Raw genomic sequence first — 17,756 nt, 5'->3', positions numbered from 1 at the left:
GGCTGATACAGGGGCGTATTCTAAGGTATAGATACCATGACTGAGGATGCTTTTATCGGCAGATTCATTTCCCTTGTCTAACCGGAACAGGAGGAGGACCCAGATGCGTAAAATTTCTCACACAAGCTTTATTTTATGGGAATGGGGCAGTCATGCACGTTAACACAAACGGCAGTGATTCGGCGACCGCTAGGCGGAAGAAGTAAGGCAGAAGTCCGGCGTGGAACAACAGGAAGCCAGAGGCCGACAAGACCGATACCAGATACACGAGCAGATACCAGACAGACGGGGTTGATACCGGACAGGACGGGACAGACAGTATCAATATCAGATACAGGATACTGGGGACTGATATCAGACAAGACGAGACAGACGGGATTGAGCCCGGATAGCGGAGATAGTAGCAAGGTATCAGACAGGAGGAGACAGATGGGATAGATACCAGACACTGGAGACTGGAGTCCGATAAGAAACAGGATGAGATAGACGGGAACGATACCTGATACTGGAGATTATAGCAATGTATCAGACAGGACGACACAGACGGGAACGATACCAGACACTGGAGACTGGAGTCCAATATCAAACAGGTAGACGGGATCGAGCAGATACCGTACAGAGTGAAAACACATGTCTTGTGGGTGCAGAGGTTTGTTGACAGACTGACAAAGGGTGAGTGAGAGCACTGATCTTAAATAGGAGGGAAGCCAATCAGGGAACGAGCCGCGTCGCTGGCGCCAAACGAGTGGGCCCAGGTGAGGGCAATGGGCAACCGTGACATCCCTGCAAAAAAAATAATAGAAAAAAAAGCCCCTACAAATTGTCAGAAAATTATATTCATCTTGCTATCTTTTCTTTTTTATTATACAAAAAGGACAGTGAAATGCAAACTCGTAGCGGGTTTCAAAAGAATTTGCTAATACAGGCAGCTTGTCTTACTGGTGTAAAATGTAAAAAAATGATGCTCAGGATGGACAAGATGTTCTGCCAAGGGGTGAGAATGTATTTTATGCTGTGCATTGAGCCACAGTGGTGTAGGATTTATGTTTTGAACTTTACCGGAAGAAAACTGCGTTCCATTCCGCAAGGTGTCCTGACATTTAGCTGCATCTCAACGTGGGCTTCACCTCGTTGCACGAGAGCGCTTTCCAGTCTTCAAAATGGCTAAGCGCACATAAATCCCAGACAAAAGAACTTTGAGAGTGAAACAGTGACAGGTACCAAATTGCAGATGCGAATCCGGACCTTTCTTTTGTGCTTATTCTACTTGATAAGAATTCCTCCAGACATTCTTGGTCATATTGTATAACATGTCGTGACTGGAAGCTTGGGGACAAAGCTCCTTTTCATGATGGAATGTGGGCCATTTCATTGAATTCAAGAGAGTTTTTAGAAGTCGTTTTTGAAATATTCATATGAAGAAAATTGGATGCCCCGATCATTTTCAAGATTTTCTTTTGAACATTTTTGGTTGTTTGGATCAGCAATTTGAGTTGAGTATAATATATAGCCAGTGTTGGGTGTGTCAGGAACCAGGACGGAATCTCGGACCCAATTGCGTTTGTTTTAAAGGAATCTTGGATTGAGCAGACAGAGCTTGCTTTGGAAGCCGATGGTTGTTGGTCGCTAGCAGCATTGGACGGAATGGTAGTTCCGTGACAGGTAGGCAGAATCGATACGGCTTAGCGGGTGGGTCGATGGCCAGGGCAGGTGAGCAGGTCGTAAACATGGGACAGAAACAGGTCGAAACCGAAGGCAGGCAGGAATCAAACAGGAGCGGTCTTTGATACTGGAATCTGCCAAAACACACAGAGAGACACAAGTACGGTCTGACACTCTCCTCTGGGTGCTGACAGCTTAAGAGGAGAGTGCCAGCCAATCAGAGAGCGCGCTCCTGCGCGCTAAACGATAGTCCCATGTGTCTTCATTTTGGTAATCATGACAGGGTGTGACTAAAATACAGTCATTAGTTACTAATTATTTCTTTTAAAAAGTAATTACCCATTACACCCATTACCCATACCAATTTTGTCACCGAGACGGCGCCACCATAACTGTATTTAGTTTCAGTTTTAGGTAAATGTTAACATCCTTCAGGTGCCACGTCCTGGAATGTGAGACGGTTGCCAATTGGCCCCGCCCGATTGGGCTCATTGACTGATTGGCTTCCCTCCTATTTAAGCTCAGCGCTCTCACTTACCCTTTGTCAGTCCGTCAAAGCACCTCTGCACCCGCAAGACGTGTGTCATGACTCTGTCCAAATTCCTGCTTGTGTATTCTGTCTGGTATTGTTCCTGTCTATCTCGTCCTGCTTGCTATCGGACTGAAGTCTCCAGTGTCTGGTATCGATCTCGTCTGTCTCGCCCTGTCTTTTACCTTGCTAAAATCTCCAGTATCGGGTATCAACCCCGTCTTTCTCATCCTCTGTCATATCGCACTCTAGTCTCCTGTGTCTGTGTCCTTTGTCGATCCTGCTGTCCTGTCCTGTCCGGTATCGACCACATCAGTCGGGTTTTTCAAAGGAAGCGAACATAGTAACGCATCAAGTCTTAACGACAGTACGAAGTGTGTTAGTAATGTGTTACAGTCTTGTTACCGAGAACAGTATTTGCATTCCTGTTGATTATTATTGCTGTGAGTTCATTCATCTTACCCTAATTGGGCAGTGTGTGTCTTTAGCACCTGCTAGTGAAAAAAAAACACTTAATGTAAATAATTGAAAATCATAGGGTCCGAAATGAGCATTTATCTTATGTAACATGACCCTCACCTAGAGAGTGAACATAACTGTAAGCTATCTTGCTGCAACTGGCACCTAAAAACCTTACTAAACCTTTAACAAAAAAATTGGAAGACAAATAATGACCTATGGTCACTCTAAGCATGCGTAGTTTTTAGTCCTTCTTGTGCTTTTTAGCACAGGAACACAAATTGGATCATTTTCCATGGCAGACTATGCGACACACTTCCACAGTTGTTGAAAAATGATCTCCTAGATGTAAACAATATCCAAAAATGGTTTTGTTGAATCTAGAATTTTTCCCATAAAGACATTCTTTCCCAGGGCAACACAACATTGAACATCGACACAATTTCAGGATTTTAGTCTCCATCTGGACTTCCTCTTAATCTTTGGGTTTTCCATTCTCAAAAAGGAAAACGCCATCCAAAAATAGTTTCATGTCTCAACGTGGATCATGCTCCAATGGTGCACAACCATTCTGGTTCACAAATGTTTTTACATTTGATTAAATGACATGACCCATGAATCTCAAATTTTAGTAGCAGACTTTGGTTTTAGTACCTTTTTGTCGGACGTTTAAAAATGGATGGCGTATTTTCGACACTAATGATTTTCTTAAGCGTGTCACGTGGGAGTCTTCTTTATGTGGTGTTAAGGTACGATTCAGTCTCTAGATCTGTCTTTGTTGGTCCTTCGTATTCTTGCTGACATATTCCCTCCAAGCATCACTGAAGATGCTAAGCCCCGGGCAGGAAGTGATCTTTTCGGGCGTGTGTGCCGGAAGTGACCTTTTGCCACCCTCACACAAAGCCCCCTTTTCCTGTTCTTTGTCTTCCATCAAGTGAGAGAAGCCAAGCTGTAAGGCAGCGGTGAGGGAAAAAAAGGGCAAAATAGAGCGGTAACAAATCTGGTGTTTAAGGAGAAAGGTTGTCGAGTGCCGGCGGTGTTTGATCTTCTGCTGAACTTCGACCAGGTGCTGGTATTTGCCATTATTCAAATGAACCGGAACCAAGGACTTGCAGCCAGGGGAGGTAGATGAGGCACAGCATGGAAATAAAATGGAAAATAGCTAAATGGGTATCTTTATTTACTATTATAATTCTTCCTCGTTTACTTAACAATACTTGGAGTTTTTACATCATAAACTAAATACTGTGGCAATTTCAACATTGACCTGATAAATCCAAACAAACACAAAAACACTGATGGCTGTATTAACAGAATGTACACCAAACTATATTAAGACCTAATAAAATTACTTTACACTTATTGAAATATCTTTACATGTTACAACCCAAACAGACGGTGGACCCAGACGCGTAACATTTTCACACAAGCTTTATTTTACGGGAACAGAGCAGTCATGCGCGGGAACTCAAACGCCAGCGATTCGGCAATCGCTGGGCAGAAGAGATGGAAACCGGACGGGACATATGGGATCGATACCAAATATAGGATACCTGACAGGACCGATCCTGGATACAACAGCAAGATATCGGAAAGGACGGGACAGACGGCATCAATACCGGATACTGGTCGCACGGGCAGGATAGCGGACCGGACAGGACAGACGGGATTGATACCGGATACTGGATACACGAGCAGGAAACCGGACAGGACGGGACAGACAGGATCGATACCGGATACTGGATACCGGAGCAAGATACCTGGCAGGACAAGACAGGCGGGATCGATACTGGATACTGAAGACTGGAGCAAGATACCGAACAGGACGAGACAGGCAATATCAATACCGGATACTGGAGACTGGAGCAAGATACTGGACAGGACGTGACAGGCGGGATCAATACCAGATACTGGATACTGGAGCAAGATACCGGAAAAGACGGGACGGATGGGATTGATACCGGATACTGGATACATGAGCAAGAGACCGGACAGGGCAGGATAGACAGAATCGATACAGGATACTGGAGCAAGATACCGGACAGGACAAGACAGACGGGATCGATACAGGATACTGGGGACTGGAGCAAGATACCGGACAGGACGAGACAGGCAAGATCGATACCGGATACTGGAGACTGGAGCAAGATACCGGACAAGACGAGAAAGGCGGGATGAACACCGGATACTGGATACACGACAGAGTCAAAAATACAAGTCTTGCAAGTGCAGAGGTCCGTAGACGGACTGACAAGATGTGAATGAGAGCACTGAGTTTAAATAGGAAGGAAGCCAATCAGGCAACGAGCATCAGCTGGCAGCTGGAGTGAGCCCAAGTGAGGGCAATGGGCGATCGTGACAATAACAAATAATATTGAATTTGCAAACGTGGATTATTGGTTTGTGATATTTCTGACCACCTGCCAGTCTTTACAGTGTGTGATCAAAATCAACTATATATTATATTTACAAACAAATAAGTACTGGAGAGACAATTAAAACACTTCATGAGGACTTAATTAAACAAAACTGGAATACTATTTGTGGTACAGACAATGTGGATTGGGCCTCTGATATATGTGTGGAGATATTCACTAGAGGGTATAATCACCAATGAGACAAATTGATATCAACAATAAATCAGTAAAACATTTGTGGATAACTAAGGGTGTATACAATGTTTGGAAGAAGAAAAACACTTTATAAAGAAAATTCATTATATCAAGAACCAAGGAAGCTGAATCCTAATATATGATGTATAAAAACAAATTGACGGGCATGTTAAGAGCTAGTAATAAATCATATTATACTAATTTATTGCATGAGGACAAAAGCAATATTACAGGAATTTGGGGAATATTAAATTCTATGATAAAAGGTTATAAAGTAAGTAATCCATATCCAAACTCTGTCATTGATAAGAACGGTGACAAGTAAAATTGAAATCAAAGTGTGGGAGATTTGAATAGTTTTTCTTAAATGTGGGACCAAAACTAGCTGCGAATATTCTAGAGTTCAGTAGTAAACGATTCCAGTCACTGATAAAAATAAATTCAAAGACCATTAGTTTGTGTGGAGTAATAGAGATAATAGACACGGTAAACAACTGTAAGAATGAACATCAACCGATTGTTTTGACACAGATATAATAGTAGTAGTTAAGTAAACTATACGTATCATTAAAAACCCATTAACCTACATATAGTATGTAATCAATAATTTTCTTACAGGGAATTTTTTAGATAAAATGAAAATAGCCAAAGTTATACCAATATACAAAAATGGAACAAACACATCTTTGTTACAGACAGATATTTCTGCTCTCTTGGTTCTCCAAAAATTACCAAAATCGTTAACTAATAAACTTGACAAATTCATAGATAAACATAAATTAAATAACGAAAGTCAATTGGGTTTTAAGGCAAAGAAGAAATTACCAATAGCAAAACCATTTAATATCATTCATCATTTTATACTATTCACAAAATTGGACTGATGTGGCAGCAGGGGAGTGGCTTTGGGATGGATTAAAAGTTATTTGACTGCGAGGAAACAATATGTGCAGAAGTCTGGGGCAATAATTATAAAAGTTCAATCCATTCCTTTTTTTTATACTCAAAAACATGCAATAAGAACTGTGCACGGGGCAGGATGCAGTGAACACAAAAATATTTTATTTCTGCAGACTAAATTATTAAAACTGTTTTATGTAGTGGAGTTTTCCAGTTCATAACTACTATTTGAAGTGAACAAAGATGTACTGCCAGGGAACATCCCAAAATTATTCACATGAAAAGAAGGAAGCTTTAACTTGAGAGGATGTGATAAATTCAAGATCCAACAGGCGAGAACCACCAGGAAAGTATGTGAGTGTCTGTATGTGGAGTAAAACGTTGGAGCATATTACAGGATGAGCGCAAACAATGTTTACATATTCACCTGTTGAAATACAAATACAAAAAACAATACTGTCAAAGTACAGAGAGGGAAAAAAATCCGGTCTGAATGATATTTAGCGATTAGAACTCCGGTATTACATAGCAAATTGATGGCTTTAGCCAATAATTACCCTAGTTATTATCATCAATATTATCGTAATTATTATGATCATAACTGTTATTATTGTTATTGCTATTATTGGCATTATTATTAGTGCCTTAATGGTATTTAGTGATACGTAGGATTGCAGAGTTAATCGATGGGTAAAACTTATAACTAATCTGGTATTTTTACAACTATTACGATGATGATGATGATGATTATTATTATTATCATTATAACTGTTATGTGACTATTATTATTATTAGTAGTAATAGAATTATTTATATCCAAATTATGTTGGAAAAGAAGCCTTATACGGTCCATAGATGGGTCAATGTAATAATTAAGCTTATAATTTTATAACTATTATCAGGATTCTTATTTTTGTGGTTGTTGTTGCTGTTATTGTTATTATTATCAACTATAACGATGCTTATTGATATTGTTGAATGTTGTAATTGTTATTATATTGTTGTCACCATTATATCATGCAAATTAGTTACAATCTAGATCTATATATATAAACAAAACAATAAGGTGAATAAATGTGTTGGTGATTATGGTAGGTGGGGAGTTTGACTGGGGCGGTACACCTGTCAAACAGTAACGCAGGTGTCCTAAGGCGAGCTCAGGGAGGAGAGAAACCTCCCGTGGAGCAGAAGGGCAAAAGCTCGCTTGATCTTCGATTAAAAATTGTCACTTCCCGTTTCAGTTTTATATATATATATATATATATATATATATATATATATATATATATATATATATATATATATATATATATATATATATATATATATATATATATATATATATATATATATATATATATATATATATATATATATATATATATTTATATATATATTTATATATATATATACCACAGCCATATCCCCCTAGTGGGAGGTGGCTAGAGTCATTTCTGACTCTTTTTGGGAGATTGATTCAGAGGAGGGGATTCCCAGCCCCCTCGCTCAACCCAAATGAGGTGTTGGGAGTCATTAGGTGACGAAACCCCCCAATTTCAACCCCTAATGCTGAACGCCAAGCAGGGAGGCAACGGGTACCAATGTTTAAGTCTTAGGTATGACTCGGCCGATGCTTGAACCACAACCTCCCAGTCTCGTGGGTCCCCTGCCCACTGCCCGATGAATGTTGGGATGGGCTCCAATACCCCCGTGACCCTACTGAGGAGAAGCGGTGCAGCTAATGAGATGAGATGAGATATATATATATATATATATATATATATATATATATATATATATATATATATATATATATATATATGCGCCCACGTCTAGTTTCTCCTGTATGTATATGTATGTATATATATTTTATTATAATTTTTTTTTAATCAAATATTTTTTTTATTGTTTTTTTTTTACCTTCTCCTTTCATTCTTTTATTACATGTTGATCCTGGAGTTCCACGTATAATTCCTTCGTAAGCAATTTGTCCCAAGTTGTTAACAGTGGGGGACCACACTTGTATATAGTTTCTTGAAAACCTCTCTGCATTTTCTATTTAGAATATTCAATAATCCTTCAAACGGCTTTCCATACACTTTTATTTAACATTATTTTCTCTCTAGGGCTTGCAAGCGTCAGTACGGAGCTCAAGCGTCATCTGCTGTTCAGATTTGTTATTGCACAAATCGTCAAAATTCAAAACTTCAAATACTTTTTCATGAGACGAGTACAAAAGTACAATGCAGCTTATATTTATATCTGACGTCACTGATGCGCCCCCTCGCCTCCACATCAAAATTTGAACTTCATAAAGTCCCCACAAAGACCAGACTCAAATGGAGGTTCAAAATATGTGTTTTGTTTCCTGAGCTTTACCTCGTAAAATTATTTTTTGAACGGTCCAAGTTATCAAATAAACAAAATTTCCAAATAAATCAAACAAGTCGCATGATACCTTGAAAAACAACCCTTTGTGTCCCCAAAAATAATTTTCCTTTGTATGAAAACTCGGATTTCAGGTAATACAAAATATAAATCAATAAATCACATTTTATTTTTTCTTTAAATTACAAAAATCAACTGAAATAGAATTAAATAAAACCGGTCTTCGTGAGATGTTGAGGGATCCTTGGAAACCTCAATGTCATCTCCTTTCAAACTTCTACAATTACCCGGCTTTCTTCTTTTCTTCCTCTTTTTTCTTTACTGTTTACATTGTTAGATTATTGAAATGTGTCTCTGCATATATAGTTACATTTCCCCCCTCACTCTTTCGCCGCAGTGGTTAGCGCGTGTGCGGCACAGTTCTGAGGTCGTGGGAACCTCCTGAGTGGGTTCAAATCCAGCTCCTGGCCTTACTGTGCGGAGTTTGTATGTTCTCCCCGTTCTTGCGTGGGTTTCCTCCGGGCACTCCGGTTTCCTCCCACATTCAAAAAACATGCATTTCAGGTGAATTGGCCGGTCCAAATTGTCCCTAGGTGTGACTGAGCGAGTGAGTTGTCTGTCCCCGTGTGCCCTGCGATTGGCTGGCAACCAGTCCAGGGTGTCCTCTTCCCACTGCCCGATGATTGCTGGGATGGGCTCCAGCATCCCCGCGACCCTACTGAGGATAAGCGGTGCAGCTGATGAGATGAGATGAATCATTATTTTAATAACTATTTACTTATATACTTTGCAAAGTGTTTACTCGATGTCTCAATGCATTCATTTGTTCAGTTCTTATCCAGTATCTATCTACATTGTTCCAAGTGATATCGGGTTTGTTGAGAGGAATAACTTACAAATCACCTGCAAAATCCAGCAAGATCCGGTCTGAACAGCACTAGGGTGAGAATGGGGTTTTGAGCACCACCAATGCTTATTTTTTGTTCAAACTACGCCCATTTTCAATAAAAACAATGGTCAGACATTTTGTTGACGCTCTCCGGTCAAGCTCACAGGCTTTATTAGATTTGTTTTATTGTAACAAAACCCCCAATGGAACTGCTTTGCTCCAGAGTTCTTTTTACCCGTCCAGTCTCGCGACCCGGATGTGGATTTGAACACACACAGGACAAAAAAAAACTTAGTCATTCAACATCCATAGCATAAAAGTGTTTTTTCTATTCAAAAATATTTACTGCAATCAAGTTTTAGAAACTGCGTAAGCATAGGTTAGTGGGAGCGTACAATGCACATTCGTAGTCATGGAAACAGAATGCCTTATTCATTCGAATAGCATTAGATTGTTTCAGTTGGTGTCATTAAAAGGACATTACAGTAGGTATTATTGAGTGCCTCCTGGTGGTAACAAAAACCCTTTTTCATTAAAGAATATATATTCATTTTAAAAGTAATCAAAAAACGTAAATTATCATACAAACTTGCATTTGTAAATGACATGAGGACGACTTAGAGGGATCTGACATTTTGCTGCTAAGAGGACCACTTTTCGTGTTTTTCCCATTTCCTTTTTATCTCTTCTTTTTATCTTTTTTCTCCATTTTGTTTCTTTTTCGTTGCTTTTATCTACTTGTTTTTCTATCTCTTCAAAAAAAAATTCTTTATTTTCTTTTCCTTCTTTTTCTTTCTTTACTCTTTATATGTTGTTGATTTTTGTTTGTTTTTCTTTTCCTTCTCTTCTGACTTTTTGCCCATTTTTCTTTAATGTTCTCTTGTTTCTCTTCTTTTTACTTTCCTGTTTTCCCTGTTTTCCTTCATTTGCAAAATGCTTGGCAGAAAAATAAAGTGAAAGGGTGCAATTTTGTCACTTTGAGTCTCAGTAGTTTTTTACTTTTCCTTGCGCTTTGTAGCACTATTGTTTGGGGTTGCACTACACAATAAAGTGACATCTAGTGGTCAACACAGCAAGTATCTTTGCTCTTTTGGGGATTTTCTTAAACTCAACATAGTGTTTTTAAATCCCAAGATACACTGCATTGTTATTTTTTGAAAAATTATGTATTTTTGTGTTGTTATTTTTCTGTTTAAAGCCCGAGTGTGTAATATATGACCACTAGGTGGCACTATATTGTTTAATGCAAACGAAAACTGGAGCCGAGTGCAGAGTAGCAGCAAAATGCCAGAACAAGATGGCTGGGATTTCTAAATAGGGATTCCACTATGTAAAAACATACACATTTCATGACCTATGATTTATTTTTCAATTAAAAATTAGCATTGGTTGGACGATTCATGTATTTTTGCCTGGTATTCAAATCAATGATGTTTTTTTTCAACCAAAAATATTTTTTTTTGTACTACGACATCATGGTAACAAGCATTTAAACTCTTGCATCTTCTTAGCCTCGTGTGCAAAAAGAAGACCAGGCGCCCTTCGATATGAAGCATCATCATCCACAACAACACGACATTCCTGTTTAGTCTTTTCCTGCACGAGGCCCATCCACTCGTGACCCTTGAACTCCTCTTGGGAAGCTTTTTCTCTGAAGGCGGCTTTCAATCGCGCCCAATTCATCTTGCTTTTCTCGTATGGTGTCCTTCAGTCTTTGAGTGTATTTCGATCACATCTCGGGGAGTTTCTTCAATCTTAGACTTCAAACTCGGATGATGCTGATAGACGACGAGGCTCTGTGAAGCTAGAAGGGGTGCACATAGAAAGAGGTGCGATTACAGTCATCACTCTATTATTCCCTACTCCCCTTTACAAACATACACAAAATAATTGGTAACATTCAACATGTTTTTCCTTTAAAGGTGCGTAATTTGAAAACCTCAGGCTGCGATCATGACTTTAGGCCAGCAGTTAGCGGCTCAGTAACACATAATGTGTGTGCTCGAATAAACCCTTCATCTTTGGGGGTGTTTGTTCCGCCCGAGACAGGCCTTATATAAGTGATATGGGAGCGACGGGGGGTCTTTGAACTCAGTTGGGGATTCTTATCCTATTCGGACTCCATCTTTTCAAAGACACCTCAAACTATGCACCCCACATTAAACATGCCAGTGTAAACGACACGATACAATTTGGTAGACAAATATTTAAATGGCAGGGACTCCTTACATCCAGCAGAGAGCGGTAAAATACCACAAGGGACAGTTATAGAAAGTATTTTTTTTCTTTTATTATTACCGCTTATCCCCAGTAGGGTCGCGGGGGTGCTGGAGCCCATCCCAGAAACCATCGGGCAGTGGGCAGGGGACACCCTGGACTGGTTGCCAGCCAATCGCAGGGCACTCAGGGACAGACAACTCGCTCGCTCATTCACACCTAGGGACAATTTGGACTGGCCAATCCACCTGAAATGCATGTCTTTGGAATGTGGGAGGAAACCGGAGTGCCCGGAGGAAACCCACGCAAGCACGGGGAGAACATACAAACTCCGCACAGTAAGTCCGGTTGCTGGATTTGAACCCACACAGGAGGTTCCCAAGACCTTAGAACTGTGCCGCACACGCGCTAACCACTGCGCCGCCGTGCTGCCCCATTTTATCATTACTATTACCTTTTTTTTTAATTGTATCATTATTATTTTAATCTTGTTGCCCTTGTGATGGTTCTGAAAGGTTGAGCTCAAATAATTGAAATGAGTGTTTCAACTTTGCGTAATGATAGTTTGAGGTGGTGTCTGTAACTTCAAAATGGTCTACTTGCTGACCCCATCTTTTGGCTGAAATAATCCTTGCAGTCTCAGTCAAACTCCTTTTGACCCGCTCGACTAAACTCTTCCTTTTTTGTCTTTTTGGGGATTTGGGTTTACATTTGTACAGTATTTGAACCATTCATTTTCTTACTTTCAACATTTCTATTCTTGAATAAAAGAAAACTGCAGGCATGCGCTTGAAATCACTCTCAAACCCCCCATAACCCTTTACTTTAGCGCAATGTGCTGTGTGACCAAAAAACGGAATGAATAAGTGAGATAAAAGAAGATAAGCGCAGTGAGAAAAATATGGGGCTCTCTGAACTCAGTTGGGTATTGTTAACACATACTTGAAAGAGAAAATATTTGATTTTAAACTTTTTAGGGACACCTCAATCTACAAACCCCTCATTCAAGTTGGCAATGACTGCTTACATCCAGCAGAGAGCAGTATACTACCACAAAGGACAGTTGTGAAAAGTGATTTTTTTCCCCTTCTTTTATTATTCCCATTTACTTTTTTTGATTTCTTTTAAAAACATTATTATTTTAATCAACGCACTCGTTGCCCATAAAACGGACAGACGGATTGAGCTCAAACAATTGAAATGAGTGTTTGTCTAATTAGTTTATTTTACAGTTATTTCATAACTGTTTTGGTTAGTTGAAAACATAGTTTATTACATTTGAATTTAGTTTCTTTGAATGTGCTCAACACGATGTGTACGTAGGGTTTTGATAATGGATTTGAATGCGTTGGAAAGCAGGACGACGCCTTACACCGAAAAACAGCGCCCAAATGATGAAGGTGCTGCATCTGAGTCAGATCAGGAGGCTTCTCCTGCTACTGGTAACCATGGAAACCCCTGCAAACGGTCTCATATGAGGGCGCAAACTCCTACCCAAAGAAACAGCCTGGAATGGATTGGTGCCTCCAGGAAGAACTTGCCCAAGACACACCACAGGAAGTGGTGCCCCGGAAACCCTGACGATTAAAGGCATGTGAACAGGAACTTTTCACGTAGGAGCTCTTGACGCATTTTGCAATATATCAGGAATGAACAGAACTTCCGGTTTCAATCATCCAATGCGACCAAAAATCTTCTAGTGGAGATAGTCTAGCGCGCTGTTATGTAAAATATTGAAGAAATTATGATTCTGTAGCATTGCAGAGCGATTATGTAGACTTTGCGTTTCTACTGAAATTTGTGTTTTAAAAAAAAAAAATGGTGATTGTGTTTTTTGCTATGTCCTGTGTTATACAGCATTAGCTTGGAAACACTTTTATTATTTCTGGAATAGATTAAGGTATTTTAATGTTCTTCCAATAACACTATTCCATTGTTCTATGCAGCAGTTATCTCAATTAAAATATACCATGTCACAATTTATACTGCTTTAACGACAACAACTACTACGATTTAATATTCATAATAAACTTTTGATATACAGTATACACTCATATCACTATTAGTTTATTGGGCAATATCACACAAATAATATAACTTCTTAATCACCTGTTAACATAAATTATGCATTTTATCTTATTTTGAGATGGTGTTTTTCATTTTATACTATATTTTGAATAGTCTTGCATGAATGGAGATGCTCTTCATCTCATTGTATTGGTAATGTCAATAAAGCTATTCTATTCTATTGTAAATCTAAATGGTCTGCATTTATATAGCACTTTTTGAGTCAATGAAGACCTCCAAAAGCGCTTCATAATGTGCTTCACACTTTCCTTTTTTTACACAAACTAACAAACTGATAGCAGTGTCAGCAATCCAAGGTAACTAGCTGCTCATTGGGGGTATTTGAGACTCAGCGTCTTGCCCATGGACATTTCGATATATAACACGGAGGAGCCGGGAATCGAACCTACGACTTTGAGATCCCAAGACGAGCGCTCTACCTCCTGAGTTTTTGGGCAGACTCCCGCTCCCACCTCCGACCTGAAGAAGTGTTGGATTTCTGTGTTCACCCACTATCACTCACGCACTGACAGGTTCTATTCTATTCTATTCTATTCTATTCTATTCTATCGGCTGCCCCCTAGTGACCATTTTACAATCAGGAACTAAACAATAGACATGGCAGAATTAACTACGAATTTTATTCCTTTTCAACAAAATTACTGTGCTTGGCTTGAAGTGGTCAGTGTGTGATATCCCAAACAATTCAGGGGTTGAATATTGGTCTGAAAAGTGGTATCAATTATTTTCCTGTTTACTCAAGTCAAATTAAATGTCTGAAAATATGTGAAAAATTGCCAAAATTTGTGTTTCTTCTGCATGGATATAACCCCTAAGCATATGAATTCACCAAAACGAAAATTTTAAAAGACAACTGTTTACATATTTTAGATATTAGAAATACACCTACTATACATATTCTTATAACACCATAAACAAGTTTCCATGGAATGTAATTGCAACAGGAAGACAGTAAAAATGTCACTCTAAATGTATTGGAAATGGCCTAATTCTAAAAATTGTAGACGCCGTTTCCAGCTTTCTTGTTTTATTTTTAGTCCTTGTGAGAGAACCTGTGGTTGCTAAGAGATCTGTGAAGCAGCCAGAGACTTGCGTGATTTTTAGCTGCCTGTCTCGCGCCTTTAAAAAGAAGGCAGTTAGAAAACTAGAATGGCTGTGCACCATTATAGAATCACCCATGTCGAGGCTTTTTTAGGTGGAATTTCCCTTATTGGCAGGGTTATTCGCCTGTCCTACTTGATAACTTGTAAAATATTTTGATCCTGGACAAACTTGTTCTGGCTTGAGAGAATAAAATTTCAAATGATTTTGCAAAAAAAAAAAAAAAAAAGCTGGGTTAGCTTATTTGGGTAGTTCTCACACCCGGGGTAACCTCCCTGACGGCCGGTGTTCAGCGATGTTCTGGCCTGGGAGGGTGGAATGTCTTTTTGGAAAAATAAATTGAGTCAGCAAAGCCAAAAGTGCTGTCACGGTTGCTTTGGCGCCCAATTGGCCCCGCCCTTGTGGCGCCAGCAGCGGCCCGTTGACAAATTGGCTTTCAGTCTATTTACGCTCAGTGCTCTCACTCTTCCTTTGTCAGTTCGTCAACGAACTTCTGCCCCGCAAGACGTGAGTTTTGACTCGGCCCTGTTTCCTGTTGGTATTTCCTGTCCGGTACTGTTCCCGTTTGTTTTGCCCTGTTTAATATCGGTTTCCAGTATTGTTGCCGTCTAGTTTGTCCTGTTTAATTTTGATATCCTGTTTTGATGTCAATCCTGTCCGTCCCGTTGTTTAATATCAGTTTCCAGTTTCGTTCCTGTCGAGTTTGTCCTGTTTAATTTAGATATCCTGTTTTGATATCAATCCTGTCTGTCATGTCCTGTCTGGTATCGACCAAATCTGTCCGATATCTGCTCGGGCAATTGGTATCGATCTCGTCGGCCTCTGGTTTCCTATAATTGCACGCCAGACTGCTGCCTTACGTGCATGACTCCCCATTTCCCGTAAAATAAAAGGCTTGTGTGAGAAACATCACGCATTTGGGTCCTGATCCTGTTCCGTTTCATGACAAGTGCTGAGTTAACCCTTCTGACTAACAAGACATTGTGTTCAAATTGAATATAGTTCTGGCCCGAAAGAGGGAAATGTCTTCCTGTAAAAACTGTAGGGTCAGCAAAACCAAGAGTGCTGAGCCGGTTTTGAGGGGGTTATTTTCACCTCTAGAGTGACTGACTTGTGATCCTAGCCAGACTTGTTCTGGCTTGTGAGAGTAGAATGTCTTTCTCGGAACGCTGCTTTTTTAGAAAAAAAGGCAAATCAGCTAATTCTGGTGTTTTTCACATCTGGGGTAAACTACCTGACGGTACCTGATGGTAGACAGACACACACAATCTAACAGACAAACAAACGGGTATAATACAGCCATTCATCCATTATCTGCGCCGCTTATCCTCAGGGGTGCTGGAGCCCGTCCCAGCTATCTTCAGGCAGTGGGCAGGGGACACCCTGAACTGGTTGCCAGACAGTCGCAGAGCACACAGAGACAGACAACTCACTCGCTCATTCACACCTAGGGACAATTTGGACCGGCCAGTTAACCTGTCATGCGTGTTTTTGGAATGTGGGGGGGACCTGATTGCCCAGAGGAAACCTGAGTGCCTGGAGGAAACCCAAGCATGGGGAGAACATGCAAACTCCGCCCAGGAAGGCTGGTAGCTGGATTTGAACCCATGATCTCAGAATATATATATATATATATATATATATATATATATATATACACATACACACATATATTAATATGGTTGGTTGAATCCCTTAACCACTATGGTCCTAAGAGCACAGTTTTCTGTGGTGTGTCTTATTTTGGGCAAGTACTGCCTGGTGGCGCCCATCCCTCTCCAGGTCAGCATACACTTATTTTCAAAAGCCCTTCGCTTAGATCGCATGTGAGAAAAAGACAAGTGGATGATTGTTCACCCTGCCACTGTGCACGGCGCCGTTGTGGTAGATGGGCGAGCCGGCAGGAGATGCGTCGTAGTACGGGGAAGCCACCGGGACTAGCGGCCTCTTGGCCTTTTCTCGGGTCCCGTTGGAGTCGTTGTCTTTGATAATTTCATATTGCCGGCAGAACAAAGCGATGACAGCTGAGAGACATTAAAAAAAAAAAAAAAAAAAAAGGATGACATTACATGTGGACATGACACAATGAAATAGCTTTGTGGACAAGTGAAGCCGACCTGCCCACAGAAGCAGCACGGTGGTGATGATGAGCAACTCTCCAGTCTGCAGGTGGGGCGACATTCCCAAACCCTCCATTGCAGGCTCATCTGGTCACACACACAAATCACAAGAATTGCTGTTATCGAACATCGAGTCCATTTCACGAAAGAAGGTGTAACAAGCACTCCGACAAGGGACACTAAGTTTACGGCTAGAGGACCACAGATTTGAGTCAATAAAATCTAGTCGAAGCATTATCACCTGCCTCACAGACTCTAAAAAGACAACAAAAAAACAACCGGGAAAACCCACGATTCGACAAGTCACCATGGCAACAGGATAGCTGAGGGCTAAAAGGAAGGTAGGAACAAAGGTAGGTACAGAAGGAATTAACAGAGGAAGTGACAAAGGAAGTAACAAAGGGTGTAGTGGCAAAGAAAGGCAGAAAGAAAAAAATAAGCAAGGGCAGAAAGCCGGAACGTACGGGGAAGGAAGGTACAAAGGAATGAAGGAATAAAGGAGGCGAAGATGAAAGAAAGAAAAAGTAAGGACTAAAAGAAGAAATAAGGAAGGAGGTAAAGCAGGGGTAAAGAAAGAACAAACAAAGGAAGCAAAAATTAAACAAAGGCAGAAAGGAAGAAAAAATGGGAGGAAGAAACAAAAAGGAACAAAGGAAAAAAGGAAAGGATGAAGGAATGAAAAAGGAGGGAGGGAAGAAAGAGAGGAAGGAAGAAAGAGAGGAAGGAAGGAAGAAAGTTGGAAAGTATGAATGAACAAAATAATTACCAAAGGAAGAAAGTCAGAAGGGAAA

At 40.2% G+C, this 17,756-nt stretch overlaps 1 protein-coding gene across 3 annotated transcripts in view; it reads right to left on the bottom strand.

Annotated features, from left to right (window-relative positions):
* Positions 1 to 8,087: 8,087 nt before the first annotated feature.
* LOC148370226 (fibronectin type III domain-containing protein 4-like) overlaps positions 8,088 to 17,756 on the bottom strand; it is a 44,050-nt gene continuing 34,381 nt past the window's right edge. For 2 of the 3 annotated variants that reach the window (XM_088332626.1, XM_088332628.1), the window contains 3 exons: positions 16,963 to 17,052; positions 16,703 to 16,869; positions 8,088 to 11,243 (listed from right to left, as the gene is read on the bottom strand). In XM_088332626.1, coding sequence (XP_088188752.1) covers positions 11,202 to 11,243; positions 16,703 to 16,869; positions 16,963 to 17,052 — 299 coding nt within the window. In that variant the 3' untranslated portion in view covers positions 8,088 to 11,201. The remainder of the gene's footprint in view (positions 11,244 to 16,702; positions 16,870 to 16,962; positions 17,053 to 17,756) is intronic. The other variant, XM_088332627.1, reaches the window with a different exon arrangement.

This window comes from Urocampus carinirostris, chromosome 3 (assembly GCF_059441175.1).
Source record: "Urocampus carinirostris isolate Australia breed hairy pipefish chromosome 3, RoL_Ucar_1.0, whole genome shotgun sequence".
In the NCBI taxonomy this organism is placed as follows: domain Eukaryota; kingdom Metazoa; phylum Chordata; class Actinopteri; order Syngnathiformes; family Syngnathidae; genus Urocampus; species Urocampus carinirostris.
This window is presented reverse-complemented; position numbering and strand designations above follow the sequence as displayed.